At 38.6% G+C, this 22,963-nt stretch overlaps 1 protein-coding gene across 2 annotated transcripts in view; it reads right to left on the minus strand.

Moving 5' to 3' along the window:
• Window positions 1-22,963, minus strand: part of ARFGEF3 (ARFGEF family member 3) — a 68,282-nt gene that overhangs the window by 27,389 nt on the left and 17,930 nt on the right. For both annotated transcript variants that reach the window (XM_039323039.1, XM_039323048.1), the window contains 15 exons: window positions 21,183-21,251; window positions 20,204-20,326; window positions 19,395-19,437; window positions 17,566-17,644; window positions 13,672-13,776; window positions 11,260-11,584; window positions 10,812-10,924; window positions 9,157-10,067; window positions 8,339-8,505; window positions 7,445-7,610; window positions 7,035-7,142; window positions 6,112-6,327; window positions 5,435-5,545; window positions 3,960-4,110; window positions 1,492-1,806 (listed from right to left, as the gene is read on the minus strand). In XM_039323039.1, coding sequence (XP_039178973.1) covers window positions 1,492-1,806; window positions 3,960-4,110; window positions 5,435-5,545; window positions 6,112-6,327; window positions 7,035-7,142; window positions 7,445-7,610; window positions 8,339-8,505; window positions 9,157-10,067; window positions 10,812-10,924; window positions 11,260-11,584; window positions 13,672-13,776; window positions 17,566-17,644; window positions 19,395-19,437; window positions 20,204-20,326; window positions 21,183-21,251 — 3,002 coding nt within the window. The remainder of the gene's footprint in view (window positions 1-1,491; window positions 1,807-3,959; window positions 4,111-5,434; window positions 5,546-6,111; window positions 6,328-7,034; window positions 7,143-7,444; window positions 7,611-8,338; window positions 8,506-9,156; window positions 10,068-10,811; window positions 10,925-11,259; window positions 11,585-13,671; window positions 13,777-17,565; window positions 17,645-19,394; window positions 19,438-20,203; window positions 20,327-21,182; window positions 21,252-22,963) is intronic.

Consider the following 22,963-nt stretch of genomic DNA (forward strand, 5'->3'; position numbering starts at 1 on the left):
AGAGTAGGAGGGGAGGAGAGAACGAGGAGGGAAGTAGGGAAGGTTTAGAGAGGGTGGACGCAGCCTGGGGGGAATGAGCAGGCGGTACCAATGGTTAATTGTATTTTGTATGAATAAATGGAAAATAAAAACTTTTTAATAATAAAAAAGGTTGAGAACCACTGAGCTAAACAGACCTGAGTCACTACACCTTTTCTCTCCTCTATGGGCAAGAGTTTAGCATGCAGACATAGCGGTAAGAAATGCAAAAGAATGACAGTTCAATCAACAAGGAATGGGGTATTTCTGAATCCTAACATAATCAGCAACTCAACTTTTGATCAGTTCGATGACCCACAAAACATAGGGGAAAAAAATGAGAATATATTAAACACAGAAATAGTACATTCAAATATGGAAAAAAAACTATATGAAAATCCTGATTTATGGTAGATTTATGGTAGAAATGTATGGCAATAAAAAATTATATAGCAAAAGAATATAATTTCTGGAAAGTACTTTAAACACATTATATAGAAAAGACACTTGAGAAAACTGGCAACTTTTTGCCATAAAAATCACGAAGCACATCACATTAAATTAGTATGCAACATGCTGAGAATGAGCCACAATGAGCTCATTGTGTGTTTCCCCTATTTTTTTTTTCTTACACAGCCAGGAGGCAGAGCTTCAACCTGTCACTTTCTTTTTTCAAAAGTTTGCAATGTTATCATAATTAGATTCAAGCAAGCCAACTTTTAACCACAAATAATCAAGCAAGCAGGATAGGTTAACTGGCTGCAACATTTCTTCCTGGCAATGCAAATTAAAGAGAGCGTTATGAAGTGTCCATTTATTTCTTTATGTATCTAACTTGAAAGCAATTATAGACCTCTTTCTCTTCCTCTTCATAGTTTCTTATGACATGTTACATTGTTATTTTTGACAGTTTGCATCTGAATTTCACAGAACAATTTTCTTGGCCTCTTGGAGCTACAAAAATGGAATGTGGGTGTGGATGGGGAAGCATATGTAGATTACTGTAGTTGACTAGAAGTTATGGACTCCCCTGCTTTTCATGTATCTGTTACGTTATGTTCATACATAGGAATTTCACAATGGAAAGATACTGAATAAGAACAATGAGACAGTCTGTCTGTCTGTCTGTCTGTCTGTCTGTCTATCTATCTATCTATCTATCTATCTATCTATCTATCTATCTATCTATCTATCTATCTGTCTATCATCTGTCTGTCATATTTGTGTGGCTCTATCTATCTGTCTGTCATATTTATATGGCTACCCATCTCACATGAGCATAAATTTCAACATTCCCTTATACATATCTTAAAAAAGTGGCTACACACACACACACACACACACACACACACACACACACACACTAATTCTGGGCATTTATTAAACTGACCCAGGTTGTGAAAATGACAGCATTCCCCCACTGTTGGATATTAAATAAATCCAAAACTTCAACCAATATATTGTTGCTAATACCTGTCAGCTTGATTAGAGAGGGTGAGAATAGCCTTGGCAGCACTGCTCCCAGTCATTAAGCTGCCTCCACGAAAATCAAAAGCTCTTCCCTTACTGCCTTCTTTGATAAGATCTTGAATGGATACTGGTTGGATGACAGGATTGTTCCTCAGGGCTGCCTCTTGCTCTAGAATCAGTTCCTGGGGAGAGTCTGTAGCCTGAACTTCACCTTGAAGGGCCACTGCCCCCTGTTGGGCTTGGGTGATAGTTACAGGTGGCTGAGAAGTGCCATCACTGAAATGGACATGTTCCAGAGTGCTGATGTATTCCCATACTCTGAAAATAAAAAATAGGAAAATGAACCATGGCATGGATGGTTCTGCTAGTTTACTCATCACAAATCTCATTGGTTATATCAATTATTTCAAGAATACCAACAACCAAATTATAAATGGGGATGCCACTGTAGGGACCGATTCAACAGCAATGAGTAAATCTGTAAACACAAGAAGTATATATGCTAATTGCAAATTAAAATGATAACCTGAGCTACAATCAGTACATCTCCATTAATAATACTCAGCTAGTCATAGCAGCTTTAGCCAGATGGTTAAATCAACAGAACTAAAACAAATTTAACTAGGCTGATCAATTTTTACACTTAAACTCATTTGCGTTAAGAATGCTTTACATGTAGAGAAAGAGAGAAATATCTACCCATCTACCCAGTTAGATAAATAGAAATAAATGTCAAATAAGGGGGAACCTCTTAATAATTTTTCAAGAACCAATCTTTGGATAATTTTGTATGGACAAATATCAAATACTGTATAAAATGTGTGATAGATAATAATTAGGAAGCCTACTCTGGTTAAAAAATATCAATGAATCCTAAAGTGTAACTTTAAAGTTAAGGCCTATTGGTTTTTACTTTGAATTCTTGAAAGGCAAAGCAAGTAAGAGCAATATAAATAGAAGCAAGGGCAAATCACAGTTCACATATTAAACTTATAAGTGGAAAGTGCAAAAGCCAAATAAAGTTGAGAAATTTTCCCCACTCTTCTCCTGTCTTGTTTTCTTTGATTTTACTACGTTCCCTGTATGGGAATATGCACATTCTTAGTTCATGTTTCCTTGTCAAAAAACCGTTTCTACCCAAATATTTCAGCTGTCATGTAGCAGAATGTTGAAGAATTGTCAACACTTTTGGAAATCCCATGGGATTTTGAAAATTAAGCTGATCTAACTGATGAGATACAAAAAAAAAAAAAAAATAGGTTGGTCATAGATAACTTGAGAGAGAATATCACGAAAAAAGAGGAAGGGGTCATTGTACAGGGCTTGCCTTTAGCTCAGAGGCCAATTGTTTCTGCCCAGATTGTCACAATGTTAGCAAAAAAAAAAAGGAGAGCAGTTGCTAGTGGAGGGGTGGTCAATTAATTTACCCAAGGGGTCACATGAGAAACTGGGACTGACGTGAACGGCTGCCGCCCTGGCCCCTGACCCCCCCCCCCCCCGCTGGAGATACTGCCATGGCTCAGGCAGACACAGCTAAAGGGCTGTAAAATGCCCAGGTCTAGGCTAGTGAATGATATAGCATTAAGGCTTCTGAGGTAATAAGCACAAATCACATTCACCCCTCCTCCTCTCCTGTTCCAGAGCTAGCAGGAACCTATGCTGCCCTAAATATTACTGCATCCAGTAATATTACTACTGGGATACATACAGCTTTAAAAATGCAATATTCTGAGGCCCATGATTGATGGTCTCTCAGCTGAAATTCTAGTCCTATCCAACATCATTCACCATGTGAAAAACCTCCTCCAATTGGCACATATAATGCCCTGGTTACTCCATATACTGCATTTGCCCCCTTTTTTGCTGTCCCTTTTTTTTAATCATTTAGTGATTGACTTAAAACAAAAACAAAACTTCTTAAAACAATGGAACACTGTTTCACTTGTTGAGCACCAGATGACAGCAAAGATCATTGAGTTTATGTATATTGTAGCTACCATCTTGTGGTCGTCTGGATATGTGCGGCTGTCTGGTAAGTGAAGTTTAAGGATTGGAGTTAGACAAAGGGATTTAGCTCTGGGGATTGGCATGGGATGGCTAAAGTACCTGAAGAATTCTTAAAACCTTTATGTCAGATGAGAATCAGGGCTCCTGGGAGCAACAGCTATAGGAAAGGGAAGTCAGAAATTGCAATTATGTAGAGTAAAATCTGCAAATTCTGAAATGCGTAGAGCAAAATAGGCAAGCACAATATTGAATTCCTGATTAATTATTATAAAACCTTCCACTGAGCTCTATTTTTTTTATAAAGGGATGGATAATATTTTGTGTTTTTTAAGGGGGTTGGAATAATTACACCAAAGCAGCTGGTAATATCTTAAGCAATCTGCAAGGTGTCAAGTTCATTTTGGAGAAAGCTGTCTGCAAGTGCACCACATTACAGTCTAAATTGGCTCAACCAGTTTCCTTACCTGAATACATGAGGCCAACAGTCTGGATTGTGGCTTCCCATCTCCAATCCCACAGCAAGAACAGCATCCATGCATAAAACATGAGCGGTGTGGAGGCAGACACCATGCGCCTTCCCCATCTGCTCCAGTTTTTGTTCCACTTTCTGTTTTACTGTATCATTATATATTGAGACAGAAAAGAATGTCTTTTAAAAGCCTATCGAGTTTCAGTACAATATATAAATACCCCTGGGCCTTTTTTACATCTTTCCAGCAAATTAAAGCAGAAGTGGCCTGATATGGGCCCCCAAAGGACGCAGAGTGGGTGGGGTTAAAATGTCAATTTCTTAATTTTGCTGTGGTGGATTGGAGGCATTTAATATGTGGACAGTATGTAAGTATCCCCCACCCATCAAGTCATTTTTTTCTCTCCTTTGTAAGTGAAGAGTCAAAATGGGTGCCATTAGATCCCGGAATGCTTAAGGAAACTATTTTGTCCATTCCAGTGTCATCACAATATCATTTGTTATGCCACCCAAACCCCCAGGCAGAAGAAAAAGAAGTGAAGTTCCCAGTTCAAAAACTAAAAAAATAAAAAAAATTGCCCTATCCTACATTAAAGCATGGAGAGGAAAAGAAGATTATTCCCGCTGACACTGTTCCCAACCTTCAAATATTTAGCAGAAAAGGTAAAAAAATATTGAAAGCAGGCAGGTTAAATGGGCAATTTTTCTGCTTGCCAGCAAGTATATACGTGTGCAAATATGTGGACCAAAAGCAACTTAGATTCAGAGGCTGGGCAGATTCAGGAGATTCAAACCCATTTCCCCTTCTGTATATTTGTATCTATTCCAAAGAGGTGAAATGGGCCTAAAAATACAACAGATAGGAAATAAATTCACACTATATGCCACCAACTATAGTTTCTTATTTAAAATAAATAAACTCTTTAAGTAAATAAACCCTTACTTTATTTACAAGATTCTTGGTTTCAACTCCATTCAAACCTTATTGGGAATAATGTAAGGTCTCCGCGGAGTCTTGTTCCACTTATGGTTATTTCTTTGATACATGCATATTTTCTTGATAATGTACAGAAGTGGCTTGCCATCATCTACTTTGGGAATCTTTTTTTTCCAGCCGAGTCAAATTTAATAGTTTGAGATTATCTGCCATTAAATATGAATGGGATCCAAGCTTTTTCAAGATTGGAAAAGTCAACTGCACATTGTCACCTATTGTGACAATTCTGTGCCATAATAAAATCTATTTCTAAAGTGACTCTGTGTAAAATTTCTATTTCTTTTGTTTTGTTTTATCCAGGGGGATTCTGCCCATTTTAAATCTGTAAAAGCTTTTCTTTCTTTGCTTAAAGGAAGCATCCTTGATCTTTGCAGAAGATACTTGCCCATAATAAGAAGGGTTAAAAAAAAAAAGAGCAATACAGAAATCGTGAATATCTGACTGGGAGCTTCTGAACATCTGAGAAGTCGTACCTTGAGCGATGGCATCACTGGGCTCTTGTGCATCTCTCTCTTCTTTCTCCTCTTGAACACACGAGGCAGCTGCCATCTGAGCAAGGGCCGATGCACAATTAGCGGCAACACCTATGATCAGGAGGAAAACATCCGATGAATTATAGTTCATTCCAGGAGCTGTTAGCCATGTTGTCAACTCTGTAACAAAGCTAGCTGCAGCCATTTTTTTTGTTTTGGATTGCCACCAGAAGGGGAGGAAGGAAGAAGGTATTTCTGGTAATCTAAACATGAGCAACTCTTGTGGGAATCAAGGTCGTTCCCATGCCGGAGGGACGGAGGAGGATCGTTGAGTTAGAAAAGCCCGTCAAGGGGTTCTATTGGGCACCATGACTAAAGGGGTGGGAATTGTTACATTGTATTACTTTGATTCTTGGGGGGGAGGTTTAGATCTGGTTTCACTTTTGAACGTGCCGATATTATGTATCCAATAAACATGTTCTTTGAGGAACTTTTTTGCCTCGGAGTTCTGATTTATTTGGTCTTATTGATCGGAATCATGACCTATGTATTGCTAAACATCTGGTAGCACAAAAGGGACAGGTCACATAGCGTAACGCTCTTCTACATTGAAACTTCTTTGGATACTGAAAGAGTGCACAGGTTTATCTAAACATGAAAACTATGCCAGTGAATACCTAAAGCACAACTGAGCCGAGCTGCTTTCCTTAGTCCATCTAGACTCATGCAGATGGCATCTTTCTCCTTTTGATTCTGCTCCTTGATGCCTTCAGCCCCAAGAATGAATGCTAATCCTTTGGAGCTCCCTGCCATGCGGCCAGTCAGAGGTGTTGATAAGGTATCAATCAAATTCTTCCAGCAACCAATTAGAAGGTGTCGTGCAAAAGCAACGCCTGAAGCAGAGAAAAGTGAAAGACCTTCTTAGGAATTATTCTAACTATGCTAAGTATTTAATCAGAAGTTATATCAAAGTATGGGAGGGGGACAGTAATTTCCTCCCATCATGACCCTGATGGAAAAATCTGTCCATTATATTGACATTTGCCCAGAAAAATAACTTCCACAGATGCTTATGGGATCATTCCCCTCCCCCTTGGAGCTAATAGAAGGGCAGAGAGGGGATTTTCATAGGACAAGGACAAGGTGAGGCCAAGATTGAGAAAGAAAGAGAAGAAAAATGAGAAATTATTTCAAAGGTTGTGAATTATTCCAAAATCAAGCAGATGTTTTTATCCACAATGTACATGTCAATGAACCATAACTTTGATGACATCTATGAAATGCCCCAAATGAAAAAAAAAAAAACTATAATTGATTGTCACAGGTAAAAGCTGGAACCAGATTTTATATGGGATCTGTATCACACAGGCAGATATAGAAGGAAACGTTTCCCTTTCAATCAATAGCTAAATCTTTAGCCTAAAACAGTGTTTCTCAACCTTGACAATTTTAAGGCATGTGGACTTCAACTCCCAGAATTCCACAGCCAGCAATGCTGGCTGTGGAATTCTGGGAGTTGAAGTCTACATGTCTTAAAATTGTCAAGGTTGAGAAACACTGGCCTAAAATATGACACACATATATGTGCGCATCCTTTCACCTGCCATCAACGCATCGTCTGGTTTCCAAGTCTGGGATAGAGGAGATTGTTTGGAAGCCGAAGCCATCAGTTGCCCGCCTATTGCACTGCTTCCCAAGCCGTCGATGTCTGCCAAGGAAAAACATCTGGATAAATTATCTGCAATGCATCGCTCTTCTTTCTTGCTTTCATCTCAGTGGCACTGGTAAAGTCATAAACATCAGCTTGAAATGATTAAGCCTAATAGCTCACCCATCAATTATTTTAGGAAAAGGATACAATATCAGATGGATCCCCATAATATTTATTTCTAATATATTAAACACTGATATAAATGCATTTATTTTTTATGTTAGCACACACACACACAGACACACACATACTCTTGCTTTTATATAGTACCCAAAGGGTAGCACTGTCACGGAACCAACCTGTCAGCATGGTGATGAGTGGAAGGCTATGCTCTTCGGGATTTCCCCAATAACCAGCTTCCCCAAGAAGATTTCTCTCCAATACTTGATGGTAAAGTTCTTCAACCCAGGCCTGAGAAAATACCATCAATACTCCACTGGATTGGACCTGTTTCATGAATTCCTTCTGCAGAATGAAAGAGAGTGCATTTAGTCAGTAAGATACAGCCAGATGTATTGTTTCCTTCTTAAGGAGTTTTACACACACAAATGTAATAGTGACATGCAGCTGCAGCATCCAACGGAGATAAAAAAATATTGCTATGTTTACAAAGGGGAAAACCTCAGAGCCTCTCAAGCCACTTTGAGGCAATATCAAATTATACGTAAGCATTATAAATCTTAGATTTGTGTGCTCTCCTCTTTCATTTCCTCTCACTGAACAATTACTTCCTTTCCTTTAGGTTTCTTAGCAGTTTAGTGTTTGCCTGAACTCAGGGCATTATGGCTGATGTACACCAAAGAAGTGATGCAAGCTTGTCCCTTTCGCTTTATTGAAAGATTCAGGGCTCCTAATTCCCTCTGAATCAGGAGGAAAATCTTGCATCCATTTTTAATTTGGGATTCATCTTCTGATTAATGCTATCCAAAAGGGTGTTTAAAAATCTAAACCCTAAAATCACAGAAACGGAGGAAATTGACATCTCAATCTCTGTGGCATTCCGTGTATCCCTCTTCTTCAAATCCACGCAGCTATGTTCTGTCTTTCAGTAACTGATCTCTGATACATTCTGTTCACACTTATGAGCCAAAGGAAGGTTTGGCCTGATCACTGAACTGTAGATTTATAGAACAGGATGTGGCCAAGTGCAACATGTTCACCACTGTAAGGGTCAAGGCAGGCTTTGACCTCACCAGTAATACAGGGGACTGAGCTGGTTTCTTCCGATAGTATTCTGCATTTGACATCTTCAGGTTGAGCAGGAGTGTGTAGTGAGAGATTGCATAGAGGCTATCTGCGTTCATCAGGTTTTGGAAGTTAAAGCTGGCATTCCCTTCAATTCCTGGAGAATGCATCATACCTAATAAATACAGAGAGGCAGGAATTATGCACAAGAACCAACCAAATAAATATAAATAACTTAGCACTGTCGATACCATCTAGAAAAAAGTAAAACAGCTGGAGTAATGAACACTGTGCTGGACTGGGTTTGGGTTAGTGATGGTTTTCTGGGTAAGTTTTAGATATGGCTCTGTTTCCTTCAAGCAGATATGCCCAACCCCCTCCCAAACCCCCCCCCCCGCCATCACTGGAATCCCTGTTCAATTTTGAAGGTGCTGAAAATACCAAGATGGTAGAGAAAATCAAAATAAATAATTGAAATGACTTCTCATACTACCTATAGATATGATATGGCATGATATGGAATTAGATTTGCTTATGCAAACAAACAAGTATTCAATGGATTTTTAGGACAAGAAAAATGTTGGAATAATATCTCATTCATAGATCTTTCCTAAAAGGTCCACAAGGATCAGATATTCTTTTAGTTAAAATAAAATGTGATACACATACACATAGACATGCAAAAGATAGATAGAGAGAGAGAGAGAGAGAGAGAGAGAGAGAGAGAGAGAGAGAGAGAGAGAGAGAGAGAGAGAGAGAGAGAGAGAGAGAGATTCTAATATAGGAATTGACCATTAATGAGAAACCAAATGAGCAGCTTACAAACCTGAACAAAAAGTTGAAGAAAACTTCTGGAGAGCCAAATCCACCTCTTCTACTGTAGAAAGTGCTATAAGATGAGGAAGGAGAGTTTCAAGAGCCTGAATAAACAGTCTGGCACTCTGCTGATCCGCTTCCTGGTTTCTAAGTAGCTTCAAGGAAAGGGCAGCAGTTCGTAAAGACTTGTGACCGGGACAATCTCGTGGCGTCTGTTCTTCATCAGCTAAAGAACAGTTATCTGAACCTATATCTGACACATCTGATCTTCCAGAATCCTTTTCTGCTGCCATAGAATATTGGTCACATGAATCAAATTCAGTTCTGGAAAGATCCTGGTCTTCAACACTGAAATTACTCTCGCTGTATCTAGATCCACACGAACGGGCCTTGCAATCAACAGAAAGGAAATTAGTTATATCTGGATAGACAACGTTATGGCTCCGTTGAACTACATCCGGCTGGTCAACTGTTTCTGATTCTGGCTCTTTATAATGAATTTCTTTGCCTACTGGTCCAGCTGGGGATTGCAAAGAATTCTTACGAATTTCAGAATGATCATCTGGTGTCGTCTGTCCCATATCTCCTTCAAGGGTGGTCTGACCAGTATCTGTGGTAACACTAATACTAATGTCAGGACTCTTTTCGTGGCCTGCCTCCCAGGGGGCATGTTCCAATGATAGGATACGTCTTTGCCACCTAAAATCAGCATCGTTGATCTCCATGGAATCTCTGCTGGTCTCGGCCCCCTCTTTTAACTCGCCTAACCGTCGGAGAAGCAGATGGACTTGCTCCTGATCAAGACCCTTTCCTTGACTTAGCTCATCCAGAGTCCCAAGCAAGGCACAGACACAGGACACCGAGGCATAACAGGCTTCAATACCACCTTTTACGCAGGCTTCAGTCATACCATCCAAGATTCTACAATGGAAAGAAATACAAGACACCCTTCACTCTTATGCCTCCTAGATCAATTATACATTAGGTAAAGAATTTATACTTTAAAAAGGAGAGACGGTTTCATCTCTTTGGTAGTGAGTCAGCATTAGATTAATCAGAGCCATGTGATTAATTAATAAAGGCATCCATCTGATAAAACAAAGGCTTGCCTTTGATGGTATTCCAGTCATTAACAGTATTGCAAAGGAAAAAATCCTACAGATGTTGTAATTAAGATTTTTTCCCCTGATGTCTCAGAATATCTATGATGCATGTCTGCATATCAGCATATTTTAGACCAGCTTTGCTGGCTGAGGAATTCTGGGAGTTGAAGTCCACAAGTCTTAAAGTTGCCAAGGTTGAGAACCCCTGTTTTAGACCCAAAGGTCTTCAGTTCTGAACTGAAGAAGCTTCCTGGATGAGAAGTGAAACAACTTCAAGGAAAAAACAAGGAAGTCCAGTTGCCTTTTGAAAAAAAAAAAAAGTACCTTTGGGACAACCATGACCTGGATGGCTGAGAATTTCCATAGACATTTTGCTTATTTTAGAATTATTTAACAGATTCTTAGACTTTTAGATCTGCACATTCAGTTGAAGAACAAGACCGTGCTAATTAGAATCCTGGAAAGTCTATTGAATTAAATACTGTCAAAGGGGAAGAAAATATTTGTTTCAAGCAATCAAGCAACATAGTTATTAAACAATGTAAAATAATGGGGTACATACAGTTTAAGGAGGTCCAGGTGGTACTTTCTTTTTGAAATGGATCTTTTTCTTGATTCTGGTTCTGTGGAGCAGGGACCTGCTAAATCACAAAGCCGCTGGGGGCTTCCAAGTATCTAAATATAAGGTAATTTAAAGAACATCGGATTAACACATTATTTTAAAGTCACTTTCCTAGTGAGATGGGCGAAATAAACTGGAGGGGTTTTTTTTTTCTTTTCTTTTTTTCAAAATTTCCAGTTAATCCTGAAATACCTTGTCAAAGTTTATTCCCAAATTCAAGCAGACAAGGAAATTAATGAAGGACTGTGCTACGATTGTTTCTTTTGATCACAGTATTGTTTCATAAATTTTATTATTGAAAACAAACACTTTGCAACTCATAAAGAAATTTAACTGCAGTTTAAGTTGACAATTAGGCAGACAAATCAACCAGGCAGTGTCAATTCACCTCTTTCATGATCTTGATAGCTTCTACTCTGTGTTGGGGTGGGGGATACAGAAGCATCCGATGGTAGAGAGATTGTAGAACAGGCTTCATAGACTCTAGTGAGCCCACTAACCGAACCAGCTCTGCTGCAATGTAATAGATAGTCCGTGCAACAGGACTACTAAGGGCAGGGGCAGTTGTAGAGCAGCCGGAGCCTCGTCCGTGGTCAGAGACTCCGGAAGAAGGAGAATCGACTTCATGACCAGTATGGCTGTGAGCAGATGTGATAGTTTTGTCATGAACCGGATTGCCCAAGATGACTATCAGGGCTGGACACAGCTGCTTCCTGAGAAAAATAAATTTAAAAAAAAAAGAAAGTGTGGGAGAAGGAATGAAGGATTCAGTGTCTGAAGAGATAGTTAAGATAGGGTTTTTTTTTCTTTTATGTTGGAAAAAAAAGTACGGTTCTATAGAAAAAACGAACAATCGAAAATAACTGAAACACAGAATGAGTGACTTATAAACAGAATTAAGGTTTTGGTATTTACCCACCAACCCTTCATCCTCCTTCATCCATGTGCCTTAATTTGCATTTATTTTTGACTGATTTTTCTCCCTATTTCATACTCGTAGACTTTAGGTATGGAATATGAGCAAACGATACGGAGCCTGCCATTATGGTGGCATGTCACGACAGCTGTTAAGCAAAATGGCCTCGCTTAATGATTCCACCTCTTGATGCAAACATTAAATGAATGCAAATGTTTGTTAAATTGAGCACCCGATACCTCAGGGGAGGCCCTTGGGGGACTACACAGGCCCAGGGTCACCTGCCCCGATCTCCCAAGGCTATACCCACCCCGAGGCACCCTGTGCTTTGTTTCTTGCCCCTCAAGGTTCCCATAGTTCTTCAGCCTCCATTCCAACCAGTGAGCAATGGAGATCAAGCTATCTCGACCTTGCAAGCCTCCAGCTGCCTTCCTACCCAGCAAGCAAGGGGAAATCAGGCCAGCAGAAGTTTTCAAACTCCTGTGAGCAAAAGGAGATCAGGCTGATAACTAAAATGACACATTTATCTTTCAACTACTTATATTCAAATATTTGTCCAATCCGTGAGGTATTTTGAGATCTCCTTGAATAACATTTCTACCATTTACTCTGCTTCTTCTCAGATGCTTCCAACTCATACTATAGCTCCATGGGAATGGAAATGGCATTCTCTATAGGCCACAGTAATATTTACTTTGTCCAGATGATACCCAGTTTGTTGGTTTAAAAGCAATATTCTAATGCAAATTTTCATTAATTTCCTGAACTCCTTATGGTCTTAATTTTTTTAGCATATGAGCATTACAGAAAGCTACCAGCCATAGATGATAGACATGATTCTCAGAAAAGAAATAGCTGCGTTAAAGAGTTGCAGATAGGTGCTACATGAGCATTGTCTGATGTCCTTGCCTACTCCAGAATGCTGTAAAGCGGTGGTTCTCAACCTTTTTAATGCCGCGACCCCCAACCGGTCGTAAGTAGAGGACTACTCAACCGGTCGTAAGTCGAGGACTACTCAACTGGTGCAGCACCGTTTGCAGAATGGGACTTTTGGCGGGCTCAGCAGGGCAGAGACAGCCTGGACAATTCCTATTGGCTTTTGAAAGCCAATAGAATTAGACTCTATTCAAGAGAGTCTATTCTATTGGCTTTCAAAAGCCAATAGAATAAAAGGGAGTAGCACAGCTAAGGAAAAGGGGGAAAAATGGCGGACTGCGTTGTTTGGCGACCCCCGTGAAATGGTCGTTCGACCCCAAATGGGGTCCCGACCCACAGGTTGAGAACCACTGCTGTAAAGCTACAAGGTGTAGCACTGAAGCATTGGAGAAGTACCAATCCCAGTTCAAATCTTTAATTTACCAAAAGACTGACTGTGGGATTTTGGACTGGTTATTCTTTTTTAACCTAACATACCTCACAGGTTTATAGGGTAAATGGAGATGCCCATATATGCCTTGTTGAACTCACTGAGAAAAAACCAAAAAGTTACCAGTGCAATCCCTCAGTCCATTCAATTTGCATGCCCTCTAATAACTTTTTCTCTCCTTGGTTAGAGAAATAGGTTTGCATTAAGTCACCCTACTGTGAAAGGCACAGGGTCATTCATTTAGGGTAAGATCCCAGTTTTCTCTGTTGCATTTTCAGTGCACCACTGGGTGGTGTTCTTCTCAAAGACAGATGTGGCTTCTGATGTGGCAGCACAAAAGACCGAGATTTTTGGTCATGAAGCAATTTCAGACTCAGATAGATTGAATTTCCTAAGCATTCCCCCCCCCCCCGTTTAATCTAAATAAGTATTACCTCTGCTCAAATATACAGACCAAAGAAGATTGATACAGGTCTGAAACTCTGTTCTTTTTAATCATTCCAAGCACATCTACTTACCAGATGAGGTCAGTAAATCCTTTATGGTGATGCATGCTAGCAGAGAAGCTATTCAGCATAGAAAGAATGCATTCCAGGTAGAGAAGCTGCAACTGCTGATTCTCACTGAAAAATGGAAGCACGATGCATAGAGATAATGAAAAAGCAAGCACTGCATACTTTCCTGTGAGTCAGAAAAAAAGAGAAAGTCCTCTCCAAGGGCAAGGCAAGAAAAGGCAGCTGTATGCAATTATGGGGGTCAAAACTACACCTAGTGCATTACTTGTGAAAATGAAAGAAGGAACATGGCTGAAAACATCCACAAACTTAGCAGTTCAGTATCTGGGTGCACTAAAAAGAGCATGTTCCTACAACTGATCTGATGTTAAGGTATTTGAGAATGACCTTCAGAAACCAGCCCAGAGGTACTGTCTAGGACAGGTGTCAGCAACCTTGACAACTTTAAGACTTGTGGACTTCAGCTCCCATAATTCCTCAGCCAGCTGGCTGAGGAATTATGGGAGCTGAAGTCCACAAGTCTTAAAGTTGTCAAGGTTGCTGACCCCTGGTCTAGGGAATAGTCAGATAAAAGACACCATAGCTTGCAGCTGGATAGTGGGTGGGGGGGGAGGTAAGTGGAGACCTCCCTAATTTCTCAGGGGTAAAGGAGATGGTAGGAGAGTTGTACTTCCATGTCTGCAAGATCCTGTTAATGTATCCTTACATTAAATTTGGGATCAATTGTGGTCGTAAATTGAGGACTACTGGTATAGGCAGAAATGAGGCGAGGGTGCTGAAAGTTACTTCTGTGAATCATGTTCTAATCACGTTCTAATCATAGGCAATTAGTTTATATATCATTCACTTTATATTTTGGAAGGGCATTTGCATTATTGCATATATCCTGCCCATTTACTGAATGTTGGCTGAATATCTTAATATTATGAACATGGCACCCAGTCATATATCTCTATATCTTTGTGTACAGAAGACTGCCTTTGTGTACGACTCCTTCCTTAAGGACCAAGATATTTTTGTCGGGTTGCTATTATTACTATTATCTATATGCACACCCAATTTATCTGCCCAAATAAAAATATGTATACACATACAAGTAAAACGAAATGGTCCCAGTTGCAATGTACATTTTATTTATCATTAAGATGCAGCAATGTGAGGCTAATTAGAGTTCCCTAATGAATTTTATATGAAATGCGGTGACTGGGAAGTCTCAGTTTTATATCACTGCTCCATGTGATCACAAGCAGGGCCTCACCATTCAGGCAACTTAGTATTCCAGGAGATAATTGTTTAAGTATTTTGTTTCTAAGTCATTAGGGGGTCTATACACAAGTACCAAATTATGAACCATATTAATCTTCTCTGCCCAACAATTTCACTAATTGGCAAATTCACAAATTACCCAGCAACTGAGAATAGAAATAATAATGATCTAGTTAGATACTATACCAAGTAGAAAATAATGAAGAAAACCTCTGTCTTACTGCCTTGGTGAATTCCACTGCCTCGTTTTTTTGTTTTGTTTATTTTTAAAAAGATGCCTTTGATGGAGACATGGAAATCTCTCTTCGCTTAATGACTTGCTTCATCCACATGTCTCTGATCACAAACACGTTATGTTTTGAGGATTAATTTAAAGAAAACTAAACCACAAACTTGCAGATATATATACCTTGCTTAGATATAGAGGGGGTAATAATGCATGCCTAAAGGGTTGTTAATATTTTAAGACATATTTCTCTGTGCTTATTTCTGACCTAGCTACTTGGGAAGCAGATAAATGTATGGTTTTCTTCTTCAAACAGCATGCCAAGGTGTATTACCCCAATGATACATTATCAGTAAAGTAAGAGAATTATATATAAGGATACACAGAGAGAGATTTCCTCTGAGATAGCAATTAGAAAAAATGAAGCACTACAGGAGAACAGTATAATTAATTTTTCTACATGTACAGCCCTGAAGGAAAGCAGAGCTGGCTAGATTTAGGCTTTCTATTTAAGATATGGGGCACGGACATTGCTGCCTGCTCAAGATTGCTCATTCTCAAGTGGGGAGAAAAGAAAGAGGGAAACACCCTCCCCCCCCAATTCCCTTCCATGTTCTTTGTTGGTACCTTAGAAAAGGAAACATAAAAATATGTGGTTTCTGTTTGTGCTTTGGAGTCCAGTTAGAATTTCAATGCTTTTTCTTTCCTTACTGTTCTCCAGGATATTTTAAATTTTGTCTGTGTTTACTGGCAGATAATCTCCTCTTCTCAAATTATTCTATACATGCTGGTGGAGTGATTCTAAATCTAGAGGATGTTATAGGATTCTAGCAGGGAAATAATCAGAGACTTTTAGTATTAAGAACAAACCAGACCAGATTTCTACGAGAAGCAATGATGGTTTAATGGAGAGAGGCCACTACAATGGTTATCTCCACCAATATGCTAGAAATTATCTGGTCTTCTCTCCTAGACTATCCAACTCCCAGAAAGCTTTTACCATTAACAGTGGGATAGATCATAGGAATTGGCTTCTATTTATATTTATTTTTCAGTTTTTATTTAAAGTAAAATATATCTAGCTTGAGCCCTGGTGAATCCATACAGTCATCAATGTAGTTTTTGAGGCTAAAATATGAAATGATTTTGTGACACCCTTTATTCAAAATGTTTTTTTCCCATGCCCTTGTTTAGCTTACAATCCTTGTAAGTCCTTGAGATCCTTCAGTTCTGCTTATCTTGTATTCTCAAACAAGGTCAACCAGATACTCTCACTGCTGAGACTTTACAATTGTTCATATTTATCATAAGATGTTTTTTTTAGTATTCTTATCCTGAAAAGTGGGATATTATTTAATATAATAAAGAAATAATAGATAATAATAAACCACACTTCCAAAAGCCTTACTGAAATAATTAAAAACATACCCATCAATGCAATAAACCTCTCTAACAAATTGCATGCAATTAAATAGTAGTTAGATATCACTTGCAAATAATTATAGTTATTTAGGTACACAAGTAATTACAGTTCCTAAACTTATAGAAATTTATATACTATTACATAAATTATAATAATAATTACTGGGAACAATAATTGTCTGTTCCTCCAACTACATAATCTGTAGTTGTCCCATCCAATGTTCAATTAATTTTCCACAATGAAGCTCATGTACTACACATCAAGAACTAATTTGCCAAAATGTGTTCTATCATGCAAGGAAATCGGTTTACTGCTAACGGCTTACACAGAGCAGTTTTTATGGTAACAATGCCAAAATGTGGACTACTCTTTTAAATATTCAAAATACAATAGAAATTAACATCCCAAATGAGGAGTACAATAACAAAACCTAAACTAATAGTGCAAGGATCTGCCTGGAAGACTGCACCTGGCAGAGTAAATATCTGACAGTGAAAAATTACAGCATTTGTTTTTTTGTAATATGTTCTGCATTATGCCCATATTTCAAACTTACTCAAAACTTGTTTTTCATAGTTTTACTGATGATGGAAAACATGGAATGTAGGAGTTTAGGAACAGAGATTATGCTGGATACAGAACATATCTATGGCTCTGAATTTCGTCAGGCTAGTGCAGGGGTAGGCAACCTTGGCTCTTTTATGACTCATGGACTTCAACTCCTAGAATTCCTGAGCCAGCATGGCTCAGCTTGGAAACCTCTCCCTTTCCTCTCAGCATGGCTGGCTCGGGAATTCTGGGAGTTGAAGTCCATGAGTCATAAAGGAGCCAAGGTTGCCTACCACTGGGCTAGTGTTATGCTTGTAAAATTAATCAACTAGTACAAATCTAAACTTGATTCAATAGGACAGATAGGAAACCCAACCAAGAACAGGATAGATATCCTCCCTGACTTCATTTATATTTAGAAACACTCACTTACCTGATGGCTGTCTGAAGTTTTTCACAGAGGACCATGAAGACAGAGACAACATCATCACAGAATGACTCAGTGGTGGAATCTCCAAAGTAAATAAAAGGCGTGCATTAATAGCTTCAGATATAGGCTATATCAAAATTGGGCACATGTAATATCTCCAATCTTGGCAACTGGACCCATCACACTGAAGTTGTGGATGACTGGGATATCATATTGCAAGAAAAACTCCACCTTAGAGAAACTCTATCAAGAATCTTACCAGCTCACAAATCAAATATGTGACAATTTGGAATGCATAATCTACTGAGTGTGAATTCTGCAAATTTTTCTGTAGAGGACATCACTTGTAGTGGTCATGATATAGAGACTTTGGGAAACAATTATGAGCTGACCCATAACAAATCTATTGGGATTTCAGATGTACTGTACCAACATACATTCAACCTGTTTCAATCTCTGCCAAACTTTTGAAAAAAAGATAAAACCTATGAACTGAAATTTTCTTGGTACACATGAAGTAATTTCTACCTTCTAATTGCTCACTCATTAGCTACGCAAAACTGCTAGAAGCTATTCATATTCACTGCAGTCTTGTATGCTGTACTTATGCTAGAATCCAACTCATGATTCCCAATCAGCTTGGCTACCTCATACTTCCCATCTCCCCTAATGAAAATGGTAGTCTAAGCTACAACATGCAAAAGATACTAGTTTGAAAAAACTGATATAAAATAGGAGTACATGTGATCTAAATATTGGAGCGGGGTCCCTAACACCTGGGCTGCAGCCCACTATTGGCTGCGGCTCTTTCGAAACCAGGCTATGCAAGTAATAGGCACTCGAGTATGAAGGTCCATTTGCCCCTTGTGTAAAAGGAGCTGTGACTGCTTGCGTGCCCAGTCCTTTGCCCCTGACCAAGAAGCTGATGGGAATTGAAACAGTTCCAGAGGAAGTTAAGTCTGGTCATTTAACAACTGTTTGTGGCTTCAGAAAGGAAGTTTTATGGCTCCTAAAGCACTTCTTTGTGCCACCTACCCACGGTCACATGATCACAATCTAGATGCTTGGCATTCTGTTCTTACTTACAACCGGTTGTCAAGGACCTCATGATCCTGAACATCTGAACTCTATTCCTGCATCCTGCATCTCTATTCCCTTCTGTGTGTGAAGCGGAGCTGACATCCTCCCACAGGATGCTGAAATGGAGCTTAAATCTTGATGATTAAAACTCTATTTCTGCATCCTGTCAAAAGAGTTCTATCTATCAAGGAGAACTGATATCTTTTGGCAGGCAGCTCTTTTCAGCCTACCAAAGGATATCAGTCCCTAGAGATAAAATGGAATTGAACTCCAGGTGGGATTTTCAGCTCCTGAGAAGAGAGGCAGAGCAATAAGGTAAGAGCACTGATTGCCTCAGGTAAGTGAGGGAGGTCTGGTGCAGATGTCTCTCCCTCAGGTGCTGAAAATCCTGCTTGGATTTCAACAGGGAGGATTTTCAGCTCTTGAGTAGAACCTCCCAGGATCTCCCTCACCCTCATACTCCTTACCTGGGACTCCATCCATTTAATGAGCTGTGCAATCACTTAATGACCACGATCAGGAGTGTGGGAATTGTGATCATTGAGCAAAGCAGTTATGAACAGTCACCTGAAGTCTTGCTTAACAACTGCTTTGCTCAATGACTGAGATTACAGTCTCAATTGAGGTTATTAAGCAAGATCCCTATATTAAGTTGCCTATCTCTGGTCCTTTTTTTATGAAAGTAAAACACCATAATTTTGCACAAATATGAAAGTTAACAAATCATTTTCTCAAAATTAATTAACTGATACCTGAATTCTTGAAATCTTGAAGAATTCCTTGGCTTTCAGTCATCTATCAAAGGAGAATAGAGATAATGTCATGGTTCCGATAGATGAAACCCATCAAAAGAACTTCAAGGCAAAAAAAATCTTCCTTAAAGAACATTTTATTCAGGAAACAAAATATCAGCACTACATAGTTGAACCCAAAAACTAAATTCTCTTCCCCCTGATACAAAGTAACGTGTGATTCCCACCCCCCAATAAGCTGTCATAAATCACATTCTCCAATTAGCCTAAAACACAGGCTTTCTCCCCAGCTCTTCAGCCCTCCCCCTTCGTCCTTGGGTTCCCACAAAGCAGTGTTATTATTATGGCTAGCTGAGCTCGGAGCATTTATCCCACCCACCTACCCCCTTATGCACCTATTTCTAAATACCAGAAAAAGCATGTTAAAAGCAAAGAGAAAATGGCTGCAATTTTCATCAGTTATCAGAGTGGGAACATCCAATGTTTACAGGGTTGACAGGTACTGTCAATAACACAGACAAAACACAAGTAGCAATGTTACTCTAGACAAATGTCTTACTTTACAATTTGTAGAAATTTGCAGTTGAAGCAGGAAAAAGTTCATATTTTTCTAGGCTCAGACAAAACCTGATCCAGAAGAAAATGTCAGAGCCTGCTAAAAATTACCTTGACTTTTTTTTTTTTTTTTGCTAGGCTTTAATAGTTTGTAAAAACCTATTTATAAATCCAGTTTTGTGAACATTACACCAACCCTAACTGAAGCATAAGCAGCAAAGGCCAATACCATTACAGATGCCTCATTGACTCACTGTATTTTCTTGCTTTTGTCGTAATTGTAAAATCAAATCACTCAACATCTGGCTGAGGGTTGCCCGTACAGCTGTATTAATACTCCGCTGGTGATAACTGGAAATATAAGTTTCAATACAAACCTGTTTGGGGAAAAGGAAAAGAGACAATACTGTAGGACCAATACAGTTATACTGATTAGAAGATAATGTGCAGTTAGTCCTCAACTTACGACCACAACTGAGCCCAAAATTTCTGTTGCTAAGTGAGACATTTGTTAAGGGAGCTTTGCCCTATTTTATGATTTTTCTTGTCAAAGTTGTTAAGTGAGTCACTGTAGTTTTTAAGTCAGTAACACTGTTGTTAAGTGAATCTGGTTTCCCCATTGACTTGGCTTGTCAAAAGGTTGCAAAAGGTCATCACATGACCCCGGGATACTGCAACTGTCGTAAATGTGAGTCAGCTATCAAACATCCGAATGTAAATCACATGATCATGGGGATGCTGCATAAGTCGTACGTGTGATGGTCGTAAGTGTGAAAAATGGTCATAAGGCACTTTTTCAGTGCCGTTGTAACTTTGAACAGTCACTAAATGAACTGTTGTAAGTCGAGGACTATTTGTATACCAGCTATTTTAGACATAAGTCACTGTTCCAGATATCTGTCGACACATATTTGCATTTCTCTCTCTTTCTTTTATCTTATATTGCTGAGTACTAAAGTCTCATTTCCTAATAATATATACAAAACAGAAAACTAATAGCAGTCACATTTTGGTATGTTTTTTAAAAACTTTGATAGAAGCTGCTTGCCTGAAAGAGTTCAAGAGAGTGAGGAGAGAATAACAACTTCTCCCAAAACAATTATGTGCATTAGAGATACATGACTGACATAAATCTAACATCATGAATGGAAAAAAAACCCCATAATCTAATGGGAAGCACATTGTTTTATTAAACAGCTCCAGTTTCATTTCCAATTGACAGAGAATACTCACTTCAGCAATCTTAAGTACTGAACTTCCGTTCAACACAAATGTTGGAGTGTATGTTATGCAGAGCAGTACCTAGATTTAAACAAATACAGCACAAAAGAATTTTAGATTGACGATTCTCTCAATTAAAAACACGTTAATGGTCAAAAGTGATGAACATCAATCTGGAAGCAAGTCTAGAGCATATTTGTCTATTATCTGACTGCAAAATCATACAACACACAGAGGACCATAATGTTAAAGCCAGAATAGAACCTCACAAACAATGTAATGCAATGCAATGCAGTGTTGTGCAGTGCAATGCAATAATAATAAATAATAAAAATAATACAATCCAAACAAAGGCAGCACATAATTCAAAGGTCTTCAAGGATCTTGACATTAATTGTATCAGCCTTTTATAAGACTTTTATATACTGACTACCGATTGTGCAAACTACTGTCTAGACTGTAGCACACCCAGAACTATCAGCATGAAAATGTTTATAGTGCCAAGAATAAAATTATGAATATTTTAAGACCATCCTGATCCAACCGCTAATGGGGAAAGATCTACAGTGGCAACCAGGAATATTAACTCTGTCTGCTAAAATAGCATATCTACAATGCTATGAATTAAATTTATAGGGCAAAAACAGTTTTGTAACACTACAAATCAATGAAATGAGCTACAAAGGACAAATATTACAAATGTCTTATTTTGCAAGGATATTGAATGACTGCAGTGTAGAAATCTGAGAAAATTAAGAATGCCTCTACATGTAGCAAGGGAAAATATAGACCCCATTCAAGCTTGGTCATGGAAGGAGACAAATGGAATAGAAAAAAATCCTCCCACTATTAAAAAAAAAAGGAATTAATTCCAATGATATCCATTGACATGATTGTGGCACTTACTATCACTTTTCTGAATGCAAAGTGGCTTAATATTAAATACTTTGGATGTTGTTGTCAATTTTTCATCGATGTACCAAGTGTCAGCTAGCTGTGCATTTGGCATTTCATAAAGAATGTACAAAATCTGTGAAATCAAAACTTTCATACAAAAATGGTTATATATTGTTTATGCTTCAAAGTTATTTATAATTGCCCTGCTTAGAAATCCAAATGTCACTGCAGGAATTGGTAGTGAAATCCTCAAGTCCCAGGACACAATCCCAGGGAACATATAATTAATTGCTATTCATTCATTCATCATACTGTAGGGCCACCATCTCACAAAACATGACTCTGGGTGGTATACAATAACAATGTAAAAAAACAAACATCAATTAAAAATATTAACATTATGATTAACAGGCAAGGAGAGAGCAACAAATATTAACAACAGGACCACTTTGGCAACTCACCCTCCCCTTGGAATTCCCAGGCCTTTTCACACAACCATGTTTTGAGGGACTTACAGAAAGTTAACAGGGATGGGGCTAACCTCTCCACATTGTAAAGGTGCATAGTTGTTTAAATTGCCCTCTTTTTTTCACTGACAGCCCTGGAAGGTTAATGAATGACTTTGGGCAAGCTACTCCAAATGCTGTTCTATAAAAGCTGAAAAATAATGCTATGTACATCACTGTCAGATCCTAGAAGGAAGGTGGGGAATAAATCTAACAAGTAAAAACATAAATAAAACACACAGCTCATCTTTCTGCTTAAAACAACAGCTACGCTAAGGTACAGTAAAATGGTGAAAATATGATACTAAAAAATTAGGGAGTAAATGGCAAAATCTAAAGAGGGTAAATATTTCTTTTATCCATCCTGAATAGATGCAGAGTTAATATCCT

Source organism: Crotalus tigris, unplaced genomic scaffold, assembly GCF_016545835.1.
Source record: "Crotalus tigris isolate CLP2741 ecotype Arizona unplaced genomic scaffold, ASM1654583v1 scf7180000017611.44802233496:7321179, whole genome shotgun sequence".
NCBI lineage: Eukaryota > Metazoa > Chordata > Lepidosauria > Squamata > Viperidae > Crotalus > Crotalus tigris.